General features: G+C 40.8%; 1 protein-coding gene across 3 annotated transcripts in view; it reads right to left on the bottom strand.

Annotated features, from left to right (window-relative positions):
- Nucleotides 1–265: 265 nt before the first annotated feature.
- AVIL (advillin) overlaps nt 266–17,071 on the bottom strand; it is a 106,675-nt gene continuing 89,869 nt past the window's right edge. For all 3 annotated transcript variants that reach the window (XM_073663257.1, XM_073663258.1, XM_073663259.1), the window contains exons 13-20: nt 12,988–13,146; nt 10,871–11,050; nt 10,648–10,793; nt 5,890–6,034; nt 4,842–5,030; nt 2,794–2,862; nt 2,461–2,592; nt 266–860 (exon numbers count right to left, since the gene is read on the bottom strand). In XM_073663257.1, the coding sequence (XP_073519358.1) occupies nt 747–860; nt 2,461–2,592; nt 2,794–2,862; nt 4,842–5,030; nt 5,890–6,034; nt 10,648–10,793; nt 10,871–11,050; nt 12,988–13,146 (1,134 nt within the window). In that variant the 3' untranslated portion in view covers nt 266–746. The remainder of the gene's footprint in view (nt 861–2,460; nt 2,593–2,793; nt 2,863–4,841; nt 5,031–5,889; nt 6,035–10,647; nt 10,794–10,870; nt 11,051–12,987; nt 13,147–17,071) is intronic.

Below are 17,071 nucleotides of genomic sequence, written 5' to 3'. Positions count from 1 at the left end.
TATTTAATAATGATCCTGTGGGCATACAAAGTAGAATTTCAGTATTTGCAGATTATGCTAAACTCCGGATGGGTCGTTAGTATCAGACAGATCGGTGGTCAGTTTTAAACTATTGAGCTGTACACCATTTAGTGGCCATCAGTTTATATTTATTTATATACAGAGTCAATGCCTTAAAAAAAAAAGTACAGCATGCTGCTAGCTGTCAAACATTTTTTGAGATTATACTTTTGTTGAAATGTTTTTGACAAACCGCTATACTAGGTTTTCTTGCATACATTCAAAATTTTATTCCAAATATTGCTATAAAGGTAACAAAAAAAAGCGTACATTTATTTTGCATCAACTGAAATCAATGGTAAATATGCTTTACTAATCATGGCACCTTAATAAAAACACATGGAATTACCACCAAGACTACCTTAACCCATGTATATGTATAGAATAAGGCAGAAGGGAATGCCTTTACTGAACTTTGACACGCAAGTAACACTCCCAGGAATAGGAGAGGATTGCTCCGTCTAAGCCCAATCAATAGCATCTCAGGAGTCGTACATTATTTCCTCTATTATAATTCACGTCATCTTTACACAGCGGTAGAGAAGTGAGTGCAGTTTCATGATACGATCTTGCATATTGTGTAATTCTGGCAGCAGAGTGTTCCCCTGTATGTGTTGTGCTCTAATACATACAGATGGTCTTTGGTAATTCCCCGGACATCAGGTTCGTGCAGGATGGAGGGAAGTTTAGAACAGTCCAAGCTGCTTTTTTATATTCAGTTGTTTCCAAGAAGGTAATGCAGAAAATTCTCCCCTGGTCATCCCGAAAGCAGAGATAAAATCCCGATCGGAGAGATAAGTCTGTGATAGAAGCAGAAATGAGCAGTTAGGCTATGTGCCCACGATGCAAAAATGAAGCAGAAATTTTCCTGAGCATTTCTGCATTTCCTTGGCAGAAAAACGCATGCGTTTTTTACATGTGTATTCGACGCGTATTTGCCATGCGGTTTTCCAATGCATTGTATAGGCAAATACGCATGCAGAAAAAATACTCATCCCATGACTTCCTATGACATTCTGCAAGTTCTGTGCACATGGTCAGGATTTTTTTCTGCGCAGATTTTACTAGCAGAAAAAATACGGACATGACCAATTCTTGTGCGTTTCTGAATGCGTATTTGCCTATACAGTGCATTGGAAAAACGCATGGCAAATACACATGTAAAAACCGCATGCGTTTTTCAGCCAAGGAGATGCAGAAATGCTCAGGAAAATTTCTGCAGCGTGGGCACTAAGCCTAGGGAGATCTATAGCATAGGAAGTGAAGCCATGTCCGGTACACTGGTGAATAAACGCCTGTGTGTGTGTGTGTGTGGGGGGGGGGGTCTTATGTCACAGACTAAAAAGAAGCCTCAAGCACACTGTTGTATAATGGCTCCATTTTGCATTGTGTGTTCACATGCAGATGTTCCCTTCTCCCGATATGAAAAAAATAGAGGCAGTGCTGCACTCCAGTATTGGTAGGTGCACGGATAGGGTCCCAACCCTTTAAAATGTATAGAAAATATGGAATCCGGCACTCAATTGCGATTTATTCACTCCAAGAATTGTGTATAAACAGATATCAGTCTCACGGACCTTCAGCATATATACACATTTAAGTATGTTAGTGCAGGAACCCAGTAGTAGCTCGCGGTAAGAAGCTAATTGTGACATACGTCGCCAGGACTCATGCTTATCAGTATATTACTCCTGGCGGTGGATGCACTTGCATACTTCAATGTGTATATATGATGAAGGTCAGTGAGACCGATACGCCAAAAAATCTGTTTATACACAATTCTTGGAGTAAATAAATTGCAATTAATTGAGTGCCAGATTCCATTTTTTCTATACCCTTCTCCCGTTATTTGGACTCCTCAATGCCTGACTCTACTATGGGTCTCCTGATCCGAACTAAGAACCTCACAGACACGCAAGTCTGTTAGTTCGGGTCGGGCATTGAGGTCCATGTGCGGCCTGTGAAACATGGAGATCTGAAGTCTTTTAATCATCACTACTAGTGATGAGCGAGTATGTTTCATCAACCCTTTCGGCGAGCACGCTCGGGTGCTCGCCAAGTATTTTGGAGTGCTCAACAGGCTATCTCTGCATGTGTCACAGCTGTCTAACAGCCGTGACACTTGAAGCCGCGGCGACCGTAAAAGAAAGGTCGAGTACGCCAAAATACTCGGAAAGCACCCGAGCGTGCTCGCTGAAAGGGTTAATGAAACATTCGCTCAACACTAATCACTACATTAAACATTATACCAATAGTAAAAGTGAGAAAGGATCTCAGTATTTCAGAATAATTTTAGGCAGAAGTAGTGGAACTGTATTTGTCAATAAATTATGTACTATGGTAAGTAGCCATACCGTGACCACTTAATCGTGGTCTCACCCCTTCTACCAGCCATCTCACCTCTCTCCTGGTGGGATCTACACCCTCTGGTAGTTCATGCTTCTGCTTTCCTTTTAGGTCCTCGATTGGGAAACATTGGAAGGTATTGCTTGGGTTTGGTGTACTGGGAGATACGGCCATTCCATTGACATCCTGCAAGAAAAAGTGCATTGAACTGCAGTGTCTGGCTGAGAAATGTGAGACTTAAACTATAAAATGTATTTGCTATTAACACCAATGAAGTTCCATGATGAGAATACTGTATACACTTTACAATCATGAGGGAAAGCCGGTCAATTGTTCAGAAATTTAATTAAGATATCTTCTAAAGTTGTTATGCAAGAAAAAAGATACCCGAGTAATTCTCTGGATGGCTGTGGAGTCGCCTAGCTCCTTCTTCATCTCTTCATAGGACTTTCCATTCTAGAAAGTGATTAGAGATGTAAATAAATGAGTTCTTCTAATGTTACATTATTCCTAGAGTTGTGGATGATGACACAGATTACAGCAAATATCTCCCCTCATTTATTAAGCTCAAACCTGAATTTAGTGGAGCTGCACACAGGTCACATCAGAAGTGGTCTACTATCTACAATATCATTGGCACAAAATACACCATTACATTCTTCTATTAGCTGTCAAGTGTAAATTTACACTGTCTAAGAGTTAGACAGTTTGGAAAAATATTTCCCAGGAACAGACAATGTGCTTTTTGCTACAGTAATTAGAAATAAAAAATGGATGGGCACTGCTATAATTAACAAAGTGATTGGGTGCAGCCTATGTGCAACAAGACCACATGAAATTATTTAAAGAACAGAACATACACTCATCAATATTGAAATTGCAACACCAAAAAAGGAAAAGTCGTGGAATTATGGAATTCACAGGATGAATGGGCATGATAATGATATGCAAATGATGAAGAAATGGAAACCAAATTTTCAAAACATCTTGATTTATTCAGTATCCAGTATAAGCGCCAAGTGCAGAAATACACACACTTGCACACCTTTGTTACTATGAATAAGGTTATTAATGGTTGTTCTGCAATGCTGAATGAACTTGGGCAAATCAACAAGATCCACTGCTGGCAGCTCCCTTTTGCAGTTGATGACCAATAACATCCCAGATGTGCTCAATGGGAGACAAGTCTGGAGACGCTGTAGACCTTGGTAGCACGACCAAACCATGCAGGCTTCCTACAGTAGCACGAGCAACATTCAGCCTCGAAATGTCATGTTGAAAAAAAAAAATGGTTCCTGTGACATTTTGAGAAATGGCCATACCATTAGTTCTATGACCAAATAAATATAACACCGAGATATTAGTGCTCCTGAAATGAAAACTAGAGAGGTCCAGCTATAACGACCCGGCGTAGGACCGGAGTGACACTCCCTTGTGAACTCCTCTGGTGTTGCCCACGTGGTCATCAGTCCAATTTCCAGCTGTCACTGCATCCAAGACAAAAGCAAGATTCGTCACTGAAGAGGACAGTCCTCCATTCCAGTCTTCATTGATGTCTTTCTCTGCACCATGATAGCCTTTGCGAGCGGTGATCTGAGGTGATGGAACACCTGTACCTGGACGTCTGGCTTGTATCCCAATGTTGTGCAAACACCTTCTGATGATTTGTGTAGATGCAGTTTGATGGCTTAGGCTCGATATGTGATGATTAATTTCACTTGCAGTACAGAATGGATCACTACACATCATTATTCTAATCTGACGATCTGTCCATGTAGAGGTTCACCTCTGTTCTCCTCTTGCTGTCATTCCCGATCGTCATTTTTCTCCCAACCACTGGGAATCGCAAAGTTGAACAGTGCAGACAGCTCGGCCTATGCATGTAGTGATCTGGCAGAGTGATAAACCAAGGTGTTTTGGTTGAGTCCTTAAAAATGTGATCATTTTCAGATCTTAAGGACACCTACTACTTTGGTTTGCCTACAACCTTACTGCTTGTCCTTGGTGTCGCAATTTTTCAATGTTGAGACGTATACACATATATACATATATATTAGTTAAAGGTAATGTAAAAAGGTACAGACAAAAGCTAAAAACAATTAAAAAGCTCTACAGCATACTGTATTGCAATCTTTTTATTCTTTCTTTTAAGCAAAAAATGTTATTAGGTAATTTTTTTGTTATAGATTTCTGGGGGAGGGAGAGGCATGAGGCTTTATTGCTTTTTTTGTTTTTTTTCCATGGCATTTTCTATAGAAAAAAAAACACATTTAAAGTATGTGACTAAACAAAAGGTCATCAAAAAAATTTAATTCATTACATTTTTTACAAGCACCCAAAAGTACGGTATGTGTCAAAAAGACTAAATAGTGTTTTCTGTGTTTTGTTATAAAATGACTCATGAAGCAAGAGCTTAGAATTGTATGATAACTCACACTCCATTTCTGTGGATCCCAAGCTAAGAACCATCCGGTAAAGTTTGGTGGCTCAAATCCCTGTTTGATGATGAGTATTGGAGTGTCTGGATCCCGGGCACTGGGATGAGTCTTTAAGTAATCTATAGCAGTTGCCACCGCTTCCTTCTTTTCAACATCATTGGCCTCCACTCCGATCCACAGGAATATCTTGATGAGGAAAGGAATTTAAAATTAGTGACGAACATAACTATAGTTTCTTTGGTTAATTAAAGAAATGATGAATCAAGTTTATTACAGAAATACAAAAGAAAATATAATAAAACTTGTATTAGTTTGTTAAAGGAAATGTCCATTACTTTTATACTGATGATCTATCGGTAAGGTTCCCACACCCCGCACCCCCAACAATCAGCTGTTATTACCTCCGGCAATAGCCAAGTATAAACACTGTATGGAGCGGAACATAACTGATCCATAGTGGTTTAGTGGTTTCTTCAGGGTACTGCAGATCATCTCATATATTCTATTCAGTAATTGCTGAGCCACAGTACCTGGCAGTGACCACCACACCGTGAATGCAGCTGTGCTTTCTGCTCTATACACGGTTGACATCTGGCCACTGCTGGAGGTGGCAACAGCTGATGTGTCTGGGTACTGGGTGGCGGATGCTAACGTATCTGTCTGCTAAGGATAGGTCTTCAATATCTAAGTAGTGGAAATCCCTTTTACATTTTTACATCTTTTAACAGCATTCCACTTTATGAATGTGTGAAGCTGCTAAATGCCAACACCTCTTCCTCTCCTGTCTTATCCTGCCATCAGGGATTCAGCAGCCTGGTACCGATAATAGTATTGCCAATACCCACTGCAGGGACAATGTAGCATTACATGGCTGCCATTAAAATGAATGGCCATTAGGGTAGGTCTTTAGAGCAGGAGACTTTCTTCTGCATTTCTTCCTCACTCTGGTTCATAAAGAAGAATCCTATTGTTTGTTTTGTCCATTATCCCTATTATTTCCTATAATGATTGCCTTGTGGGTTTGGTATATTTGTTTCCATCTGACCTGATCCCATGTGTCCAAGAGCATGACATCTGTTGGATCAAGGTCATCTTGGTTGAAGTCCGTGACTTCTGTAACCACAAAGCGGCCAGTCTTGTTGGAGCATTCAAATAGCCGGGGAAGGACATCTGCTACGACTTGCTGAAGCCTGAAATGAACATCGGACAAAATTATATGATATGTTAAGGGCAGTATCGGTGCAGGGATTTATATTTTACACATTTTCACAGTTGGAATTTGAATATAATTGATTATTATTGGTCATATTGGTGATGATTAGTTAAAGGGAATCTGTCACCAGGTTTTTGCTACCTGAAAGCAGCATAATGTAGGGGCAGAGAGTCTGATTCCAGCGATGTATCACTTACTAGACTGCTTACTGCAATTTTCATAAAATCTCTGTTTTCTCTGCTGCAGATCTAACAGTTCTCTGAATACTGAGCTCTGTATAACTCCGTCCACACCAATGATCGGGTGCTTTCTGTGTACACTATGCATAGGCAGAAAGCTGCAAATCTGTGTTGGGGGCATGGTTATACAAAGCTCATGAATATAGAGGACTACATGGCATCAGGTTTACTAGTCCTATGGTGATAATCACCTGCTGATGAAACTGTAATTGTGCCAAAACTACAGCAAGCAGCCCAGTAAGTCTCTGGTCCTACATTATGCTGCTCTCAAATGGGGTAAAACAAACGGTAACTGATTCAATTTAAGATAAATGTTCCAGAATTGTAGGTCAATTTGTAGCAAAACTGCCTTTCATGACTTGCACCATATAGGATGCGCTCCCAAGAAGGATAATACACTGCTAAAAAAAATAAAGGGAACACTGAAATAACACATCCTAGATCTGAATGAATGAAATATTCTCGATGAATACTTTGTTCTGTACAAAGTTGAATGTGCTGACAACAAAATCACACAAACATCATCAATGGAAATCAAATTTATTAACCAATGGAGGCCTGGATTTGGAGTCACCCCCAAAATTAAAGTGGAAAAACACACTACAGGCTGATCCAACTTTGATGTAATGTCCTTAAAACAAGTCAAAATGAGGCTCAGTATTGTGTGTGGCCTCCACGTGCCTGTATGACCTCCCTACAACGCCTGGGCATGCTCCTGATGAGGTTGCGGATGGTCTCCTGTGGGATCTCCTCCCAGACCTGGACTAAAGCATCCGCCAACTCCTGGATAGTCTGTGGTGCAACGTGACGTTGGTGGATGGAGTGAGACACGATGTCCCAGATGTACTCAATCGGATTCAGGTCTGGGGAACGGGCGGGCCAGCCCATAGCTTCAATGCCTTCATCATGCAGGAACTGCTGACACACTCCAGCCACATGAGGTCTGGCATTGTCCTGCATTAGGAGGAACCCAGGGCCAACCGCACCAGCATATGGTCTCACAAGAGGTCTGAGGATCTCATGTCGGTACCTAATGGCAGTCAGGCTACCTCTGGCGAGCACATGGAGGGCTGTGCAGCCCTCCAACGAAATGCCACCCCACACCATTACTGACCCACTGCCAAACCGGTCATGCTGAAGGATGTTGCAGGCAGCGGATCGCTCTCCACGGCGTCTCCAGACTCTGTCATGTCTGTCACATGTGTTCAGTGTGAACCTGCTTTCATCTGTGAAGAACACAGGGCACCAGTGGCGACTTTGCCAATCCTTGTGTTCTGTGGCAAATGCCAAGCGTCCTGCACGGTGTTGGGCTGTGAGCACAACCCCCATCTGTGGACGTTGGGCCCTCATACCACCCTCATGGAGTCGGTTTCTAACCGTTTGTGCAGACACATGCACATTTGTGGCATGCTGGAGGTCATTTTGCAGGGCTCTGGCAGTGCTCCTCCTCTTCCTCCTTGCACAAAGGCGGAGGTAGCAGTCCTGCTGCTGGGTTGTTGCCCTCCTATGGCCCCATCCACGTCTCCTGGTGTACTGGCTTGTCTCCTGGTAGCGCCTCCAGCCTCTGGACACTACGCTGACAGACACAGCAAACCTTCTTGCCACAGCTCGCATTGATGTGCCATCCTGGATGAGCTGCATTACCTGAGCAACTTCTGTGGGTTGTAGAGTCCGTCTCATGCTACCACGAATGTGAAAGCACAACCAACATTCAAAAGTGACCAAAACATCAGCCAGAAAGCATTGGTACTGAGATGTGGTCTGTGGTCCCCATCTGCAGAACCACTCCCTTATTGAGGGTGTCTTGATAATTGCCAATAATTTCCATCTATTGTCTATTCCATTTGCACAACAGCATGTGAAATTGATTGTCAATCAGTGTTGCTTCCTAAGTGGACAGTTTGATTTCACAGAAGTTTGATTTACTTGGAGTTATATTCTGTTGTTTAAGTGTTCGCTTTATTTTTTGAGCAGTGTATTTTGCTCTGCACAAAACACCATTTTACTCAGTGAACAAGCATATTTGCTGTTCATTGGGTGATCGGCAGCTGTTTTACACTGAAAGATTATCGGAAAACGAGCGTTATTAAGAATGCTAGATTATTTTTCACTGTAAATGCAGCTTAAGTTTGCAGTGTCTAAATGTTAGAGAGTATTGATGAATATGTCCCATTGTTTTATTAGTATTCTCAAATCTGTTTCAGAAACTATTGTGCAGCCGGACTCTTTCCTTGTTTCTCTTGATACTTGCACATAGATAAAACACCTATTCAAAATACTGAGAGAGATTTACTAAAGTAAATGTGGCAGAATTCTGACTTCATTTTAGCTACAAATCTGGCGCATGTCTGACACCAGATTTTTTTTTAAGTGTTTTGGACACTTTTTGCTTCTCACTAGACAGTTTAAAAATTGAGAAATTAGAAAAGGGGGAGACTTAAAGTGAACCCAATATATGTTACCCGATCATCGGGCAGCATGTATCAGACCATTGGCTTCACGATTTAACCCATACAGTGGGTACGGAAAGTATTCAGACCCCTTTAAATTTTTCACTCTTTGTTTCATTGCAGCCATTTGGTAAATTCTAAAAAGTTCATTTTTTTCTCATTAAAGTACACTCTGCACCCCATCTTGACTGAAAAAAAACAGAAATGTAGAAAATTTTGCAAATTTATTAAAAAAGAAAAACTGAAATATCACATGGTCATAAGTATTCAGACCCTTTGCTCAGTATTGAGTAGAAGAACCCTTTTGAGCTAGTACTGCCATGAGTCTTCTTAGGAATGATGAATCAAGTTTTTCACACCGGGATTTGGGGATCCTCTGCTATTCTTCCTTGCAGATCCTCTCTAGTTCCGTCAGGTTGGATGGTGAACGTTGGTGGACAGCCATTTTCAGGTCTCTCCAGAGATGCTCAATTGGGTTTAGGTCAGGGCTCTGGCTGGGCCAGTCAAGAATGGTCACAGAGTTGTTCTGAAGCCACTCCTTTGTTATTTTAGCTGTGTGCTTAGGGTCATTGTCTTGTTGGAAGGTGAACCTTCGGCCAAGTCTGAGGTCTAGAACACTCTGGAAGAGGTTTTCATCCTGGATATCTCTGTACTTGGCCGCATTCATGTTTCCTTCAATTGCAACCAGTCATCCTGTCCCTGCAGCTGAAAAACACCCCCATAGCATGATGCTGCCACCACCACGTTACACTGTTGGAATTGTATTGGGCAGGTGATGAGCGGTGCCTGGTTTTCTCCACACATACAGCTTAGAATTATCACCAAAAAGATCTATCTTCGTCTCATCAGACCAGAGAATCTTATTTCTCATAGTCTGGGAGTCCTTCATGTGTTATTGAGCAAACTCTATGCGGGCTTTCATATGTCTTGCACTGAGGAGAGGCTTCCGTCGGGCCACTCTGACATAAAGGCCCGACTGGTGGAGGGCTGCAGTGATAGTTGACTTTGTGGAACTTTCTCCCATCTCCCTACTGCATCTCTGGAGCTCAGCCACAGTGATCTTGGGGTTCTTTTTTACCTCTCTCACCAAGGCTCTTCTCCCACGATTGCTCAGTTTGGCTGGACGGCCATGTCTAGGAAGACTTCTGGTGGTCCCAAACTTCTTCCATTTAAGGATTATGGAGGCCACTGTGCTCTTAGGAACCTTGAGTAATGCAGAAATTCTTTTGTAACCTTGGCCAGGTCTGTGCCTTGCCACAATTCTGTCTCTGAGCTCCTTGGGCAGTTCCTTTGAGCTCATGGTTCTCATTTGGTCTGACATGCACTGTGTGCTGTGAGGTCTTATATAGACAGGTGTGAGCCTTTCCAAATCAAGTCCTATCAGTTTAATTAAAAACAGCTGAACTCCAATGAAGGAGTAGAACCATCTCTAGGAGGATCACAAGGAAATGGACAGCATGTGACTTAAATATGAGTGTCTGAGCAAAGGGTCTGAATACTTATGACCATGTGATATTTCAGTTTTTCTTTTTTAATAAATTAGCAAAAATTTCTAAATTTCTGTTTTTTTTTCAGTCAAGATGGGGTGCAGAGAGTACTTTAATGAGAAAAAAATGAACTTTTTAGAATTTACCAAATGGCTGCAATGAAACAAAGAGTGAAAAATTGAAAGGGGTCTGAATATTTTCCGTACCCACTGTATATGTTTAACTCTGAAACGCAGCAGCATTTCAGAGAAAATCATAGTTTAATAGCTGCCACGGGAGACTAGTCCTAAAGTTTCTTTTATCTTTCCCCTTTTTTACCCACAAGTGAACAGGACAGTTGAGAAAATGAAGGCAAAATTGTTTTGTACCAAGCACAGAACTGTTTCTTAGCATTGCTTTAAAATAACGTAATACCTCTTGTCATTAGCATATGGTGCTTTTCCACCTAGAATCTCCCAAAACTGCACTGTCTCCTGTCCTTCCACTAAGGTCTCTTCACTGCCATCAGCTAAAATGACTGCCAACTGCTTGGCCATTTCTCGTTCATCTCCACTTGATCCCTGTTACATAAAGTAAAATGAATTGTAATATGTGAATATACTGATATAAGTATAGGATTGGTGTAGTTCATGCTCACCTTGCCATACCACAAAAAATACTCTGCCTGTGTCTTCAGGAGAAACACATCATTGGAGTTCAGGGAAGAAGCGTATGCAGGAACTTCTACAGCTTTGCTATTGGAAGGTTCTGTCCCATGAATCTGGAACAGTCTGACTGGTGGCTCAGGCTCTTCATTGCCTTTCCGGGATGTACCACCCTGCACAACCAAGTAATGTACAACAGTAAGGCTGGCTGGCTTGAATTTTAATAGTAAATGATAAAATGCAGATCAAATTCTGTGTTTATGTGGCTTTTTCATTGTTTTTTTTTCTCGTGTTAGTTAGAAACATATAGTACCAGTTAAAAGTTTGGACACACCTGTTCATAATTGTTTTCCTTGTCCTTATTGGAATGTGCATATTGTAGGTTGAGACTGAAGGCAGCAAAACCAAGTATGGAGCACATATGGAAACAAGTAGTAAATAATCAAGTGTAAAACAAACCAGAATAATGTGTTATACCTTAGACTCTTCAAACCCCCCCCCCTTTTATTCTCATGACTGCTTTACACCACCTTAACAATCTCTCCAACAGCTTCATCAGGTAGTCAAGTCAAATAGCTTCCAATGAATAGGTATGCCTCACTAAGAATTCATTTGTGGAGTCACCAGCCTTCAGAAAGTGTTTGTGACCATCAGGTTTGCTTTGCAGAGGCAGTGTTCGTGCACATTTCCATACAGTTATGAGCCCTACTTCACAACTGTTCTAAGTCAGAATATGGCAAGAGCCACTCAACTAAGTAAAGTGAAACGATAGTCCATAGTTACATTAAAACATTAAACATTTAAAATTGCTATGATAAAACTAGCTGTCATGAGGACTGCCTCAGGAAAGGAAGACCAAGAATTACCTCTGCTGCAGAGGATAAGGTCATCAGAGTTACAAACTGGCAGCACTTTAGATAACAGCCCTCATAAAATATGCAAAGTCATCAAGTAACAGACACATCTCAACATCAACTGTCCAGAAGAGACTGTGACAATCAGGTCTTTATGCTCAAATTGCTGCAATAAAGCCACTACAGAGGACCGCAAGCAAGAAGAGACTTGTTTGGGCCAAGCAAAACAAGGACTGAAAATTAAATCAGTGGGAATCTATACTGTAGACTGATGAGAGACAAAGAAAAGTTGAGTAGATGGTTTCTACATGTGTGGTGCAAACCATGAAGCATGGATGGAGAGTTTTGATTTTGTGAGGGGGCTTTACTGGTGACACTATTGGTAATTTATTCCAAATTAAAGGTGCACTTACCCAGCATGGCTACCACAGCATTATGCAACCACATGCCATCCTATCTGGTTTGCTTTTAGTGGGACAATCATTTGTGTCGCAACAGGACAATGACCCAAACCACACCTCCAGGCTATGTAAGGTATATGTGACCAAGGGGAAAAGGGATGGAGTGCTGCTTCAGGTAACATGGCCACCACAATCAACCAAAATGAACACAATTGAGATGGTTTTGGATGAGTTGAACCTCAGAGTGAAGGCAAAAGCCTACAAAGGCCCAGCAACTTTGGGAACTACCTCAAGACTGTTGGAAAACCACTCCAGGTGATTACCTGATGAACCTGCTTGAAAGAATGCCAAGGATGTGCAAAGCTGTCATCGGAGTAATAGGGGGCACTTTGAGGAATCTAAGTTTTAACACATATTCTAGTTTTGTTTCACATTTGTTTCTTTACTTTCCGTATTGTACCTTGGTGGTTTTGCGGCCTTCAATCAGAACAAGTAAAACCATTGCATGAACAGGTGTCCAAACTTTTGACTGTACTGTATGTGTTGATGAGGCTTACGATTCTTTTTACATTTTTATTCACTTTTCTCATTACATTTCATGCGGTTCTATGAAAAATCTTCAAATCAGTAAATGATCATATTGCAGAAAAAATGTCAGAGTGTTTCTTAATTGAATTTTTTCGAAAAAGGCAACATAAACTTGTGTATGAAGATAACCTATTGCAAGTATATCATAAGACATACATTTTCAGTAAAGGTAAGAGCTCCCTCAATGCTCCTACTTAGCACAAAATAAGGATCCTAGAAGTAGAAAAATTTGCCTGATATTGAATCCAAAAACAATGGAAAGCTTACCTCAAATAGGACAAGCTTTCCTTTGAATATGGCCATAAAGTGTCGAGGTTCCTTTCCCATGCAAACTCGTACTTGCACAGGCTCACCATTAAAATCTTGATCAAGCTGAACAGCCAAGTAAGCGGAGGCTGCTAGCTCATCCTGTGATGCATGGCGCCCCTGCAGGGAAGAGGTCAGTATCAGGTAATCAGGGCAATGCACAGTAAAGTCTGCTTAATATTTTCATAAATAATTTTTTCTAAATACATGGTGCCTACAGTGAAACATGGTGCTGACAGTGTCCTTATGTGGGGCTGCGTGAGTGTTCCTGGTGTTGGGGAGCTTCATTTCATTAATGGTATCATGAATTCACAGATGTACTGCTGTATATTAAGAGAAGATGCTGCCAACACTCTGTGCCTTTGGTAGACGAGCATTTGTCCAACATGACACTGATCCAAAACACACATCTGTTGAATTTCTGAAGAAGAACAGGATGAAAGTAATTCAGTGGCCAAGTGTCTCCTGATCTGAACCCAACCGAACACCTATGGGGAATTCTGATGGGACAAGTTGCCATCACTCTCCATCCATCATCCAGGCTCTAGAAGAGGTCGTTCATGAAGAATGGAAAAAGATAGATGATGCAATATGTCGCAAACTTGTTCATTCCATGGTTAGACCACTTAAAAAACGAATATATCTAGTATTTTGTATGATCTCCATGATTTTTATGTGGGGTGTATTCATTTTTGCATCAACTAATTTGAGTAAAACTAAAGATTTTCTAATGAAAATTATTGTTATGCACGTACCACACTCACACATGGGTAAAGGGAGTAATAAAGACTTACAACCGAGAGAAGCCGCACCTACGCCCAACTGGTTCCTGTACAGACTCGTAAATCCCTAGCCGCACAACTAAAAACACCACCTCAGACCTGACTGCCTAAAAGGCCATTGAGAGGTTTCTCGTGCCTCCTGAGGAACCACATGGGAGGCTGCAACACTTTGCCAACAAGGGGACAGGAAGGTGTACATGTGGACATGAAGATCCATGGTGAGAAAGTTAAAACACATTCATAAAAGGGGAGAGAGGGAATAGAAAGGAGAACCAAAAAATAAATGAAACTAGAAAAATTTAACGGTGGTAAAATGAAAAGGTGCTGGGAAGGAAGACAAACAGACAAACAGCAAGAATATAATCAGTGTTAGTCTAGCAGGTTAAATCCCTTCTCTATAGGGCTGAAACTCCTTAGCACAAATCCAACTTGAAGTATAGCCAGCAAGGAACTGCAGTGAAGGGATAATAGATAAAGCCCACCCAGAACATGATAGGGCAAACCAAAACGGGAAAATGGAAAGCAACTGGTGAGGAGCAAACCAAGAAGGGAGAACAAAGACAATAGGAACAATCAGCATTTGGACCAGGGAGGAAAAAAGCAATAGCTGAATAGACAGAAGAACCAACCATGAAGCAACAAGTCACCAGATCGAATCCCCAAACTGAGCCATGACAGTTATATTATTAACCTTATTTTCATGTTATGGGTTAAAAAATGTTCTATGAAACTCAGCCTCATCAAAATTTTCAAAATTTTTCTTGTGTTCAGTGAGATATTGATTTAAATCTTACTTTTCAAATGGGGTGTAATCATTTATGCTGAGCACTGTCTATATATATATATATATATATATATACATATATATATATACAGTATGTATGTATATATATATATATATATATATATAATGTGTATGTATATAATGTATGTATATATTAACAGATATACATACACATACAGTTATATGAAAAAGTTTGGACACCCCTATTAATCTTAAGCTTAATGTTTTATAAAAATTGGTGTCTTTGCAACAGCTATTTCAGTTTGATATATGTAATAACTGTTGGACACAGTAATGTTTCTGCCTTGAAATGAGGTTTATTGTACTAACAGAAAATGTGCAATCTGCATTCAAACAAAATTTGACAGGTGCATAAGTATGGTCACCTCACCAGAAAAGTGACATTAATATTTAGTAGATCCTCCTTTTGCAAAAATAACAGCCTCTAGTCGCTTCCTGTATCTTTTAATGATTTCCTGGATCCTGGATGAAGGTATTTTTGACCATTCCTCTTTACAAAACAATTCCAGTTCAGTTAAGTTTGATGGTTGCCGAGCATGGACAGCCTTCTTCAAATGATCCCACAGATGTTCAATGATATTCAGGTCTGGGGACTGGGATGGCCATTCCAGAGCATTGTAATTGTTCCTCTGCATGAATGCCTGAGTAGATTTGGAGCGGTGTTTTGGATCATTGTCTTGCTGAAAGATCCATCCCCTGCGTAACTTCAACTTTATCACTGATTCTTGAACATTATTGTCAAGAATCTGCTGATACTGAGTGGAATCCATGCGTCCCTCAACTTTAACAAGATTCCCGGTGCCGGCATTGGCCACACAGCCCCAAAGCATGATGGAACCTCCACCAAATTTTACTGTGGGTAGCAAGTGTTTTTCTTGGAATGCTGTGTTTTTTTGCCGCCATGCATAAGCCTTTTTGTATGACCAAACAACTCAATCTTGGTTTCATCAGTCCACAGGACCTTCTTCCAAAAAGAAAATGGCTTCTCCAAATGTGCTTTTGCATACCTCAGCCGACTCTGTTTGTGGCGTGCTTGCAGAAACGGCTTCTTTCGCATCACTCTCCCATACAGCTTCTCCTTGTGCAAAGTGCTTTGTATAGTTGACCGATGCACAGTGACACCATCTGCAGCAAGTTGATGCTGCAGCTCTCTGGAGGTGGTCTGAGGATTGTCCTTGACTGATCTCACCATTCTTCTTCTCTGCCTTTCTGATGTTTTTCTTGGCCTGCCACTTCTGGCCTTAACAAGAACTGTACCTGTGTTCTTCCATTTCCTTACTATGTTCCTCACAGTGGAAACTGACAGGTTAAATCTCTGAGACAGCTTTTTATATCCTTCCCCTGAACAACTATGTTGAATAATCTTTGTTTTCAGATCATTTGACAGTTGTTTTGAGGAGCCCATGATGCCACTCTTCAGAGGAGATTCAAACAGGAGAACAACTTGCAAGTGGCCACTTTAAGTAGCTTTTCTCATGATTTGCATACACCTGGCAATGAAGTTCAAAGCTCAATGAGGTTACAAAACAAAAAAAAGTGCTTTAGTAAGTCAGTAAAAAGTAGGTAGGAGTATTTAAAACAAGAAAATGATAAGGGTGCCCATATTTATGCACCTGTCAAATTTTGTTTGAATGCAGATTGCACATTTTCTGTTAGTACAATAAACCTCATTTCAAGGCAGAAACATTACTGTGTCCAACAGTTATTACATATATCAAACAGAAATAGCTGTTGCAAAAACACCAATTTTTATAAAACATTAAGCTTAAGATTAATAGGGGTGCCCAAACTTTTTCATATAACTGTATATATTTATAGAAATATATATATACAGTGGATACGGAAAGTATTCAAACCCCTTTAAATTTTTCACTCTTTGTTTCATTGCGGCCATTTACACTCTGCACCTCATCTTGACTGGAAAAAAAAAGAAATGTAGAAATTTTTGCAAATTTATTAAAAAAGAAAAACTGAAATATCACATGGTCATAAGTATTCAGACCCTATGCTCAGACACTTATATTTAAGTCACATGCTGTCCATTTCCTTGTGATCCTCCTAGAGATGATTCTACTCCTTCATTGGAGTTCAGCTGCTTTTAATTAAACTGATAGGACTTGATTTGGAAAGGCACACACCTGTCTATATAAGACCTCACAGCACACAGTGCATGTCGGACCAAATGAGAATCATGAGCTCAAAGGAACTGCCCAAGGAGCTCAGAGACAGAATTGTGGCAAGGCACAGATCTGGCCAAGGTTACAAAAGAATGTCTGCATTACTCAAGGTTCCTAAGAGCACAGTGGCCTCCATAATCCTTAAATGGAAGAAGTTTGGGACCACCAGAAGTCTTCTTAGACCTGGCTGTCCAGCCAAACTGAGCATTCGTGGGAGAAGAGCCTTGGTGAGAGAGGTAAAGAAGAACCCCAAGATCACTGTGACTGAGCTCCAGAGATGC

Source organism: Phyllobates terribilis, unplaced genomic scaffold (assembly GCF_046119375.1).
Source record: "Phyllobates terribilis strain yellow unplaced genomic scaffold, ASM4611937v1 Scaffold_2__4_contigs__length_985480577, whole genome shotgun sequence".
Taxonomy (NCBI): Eukaryota; Metazoa; Chordata; class Amphibia; order Anura; family Dendrobatidae; genus Phyllobates; species Phyllobates terribilis.
Note: the sequence above shows the minus strand (reverse complement) of the source record. Positions and strands in the feature narration are given on the sequence as shown.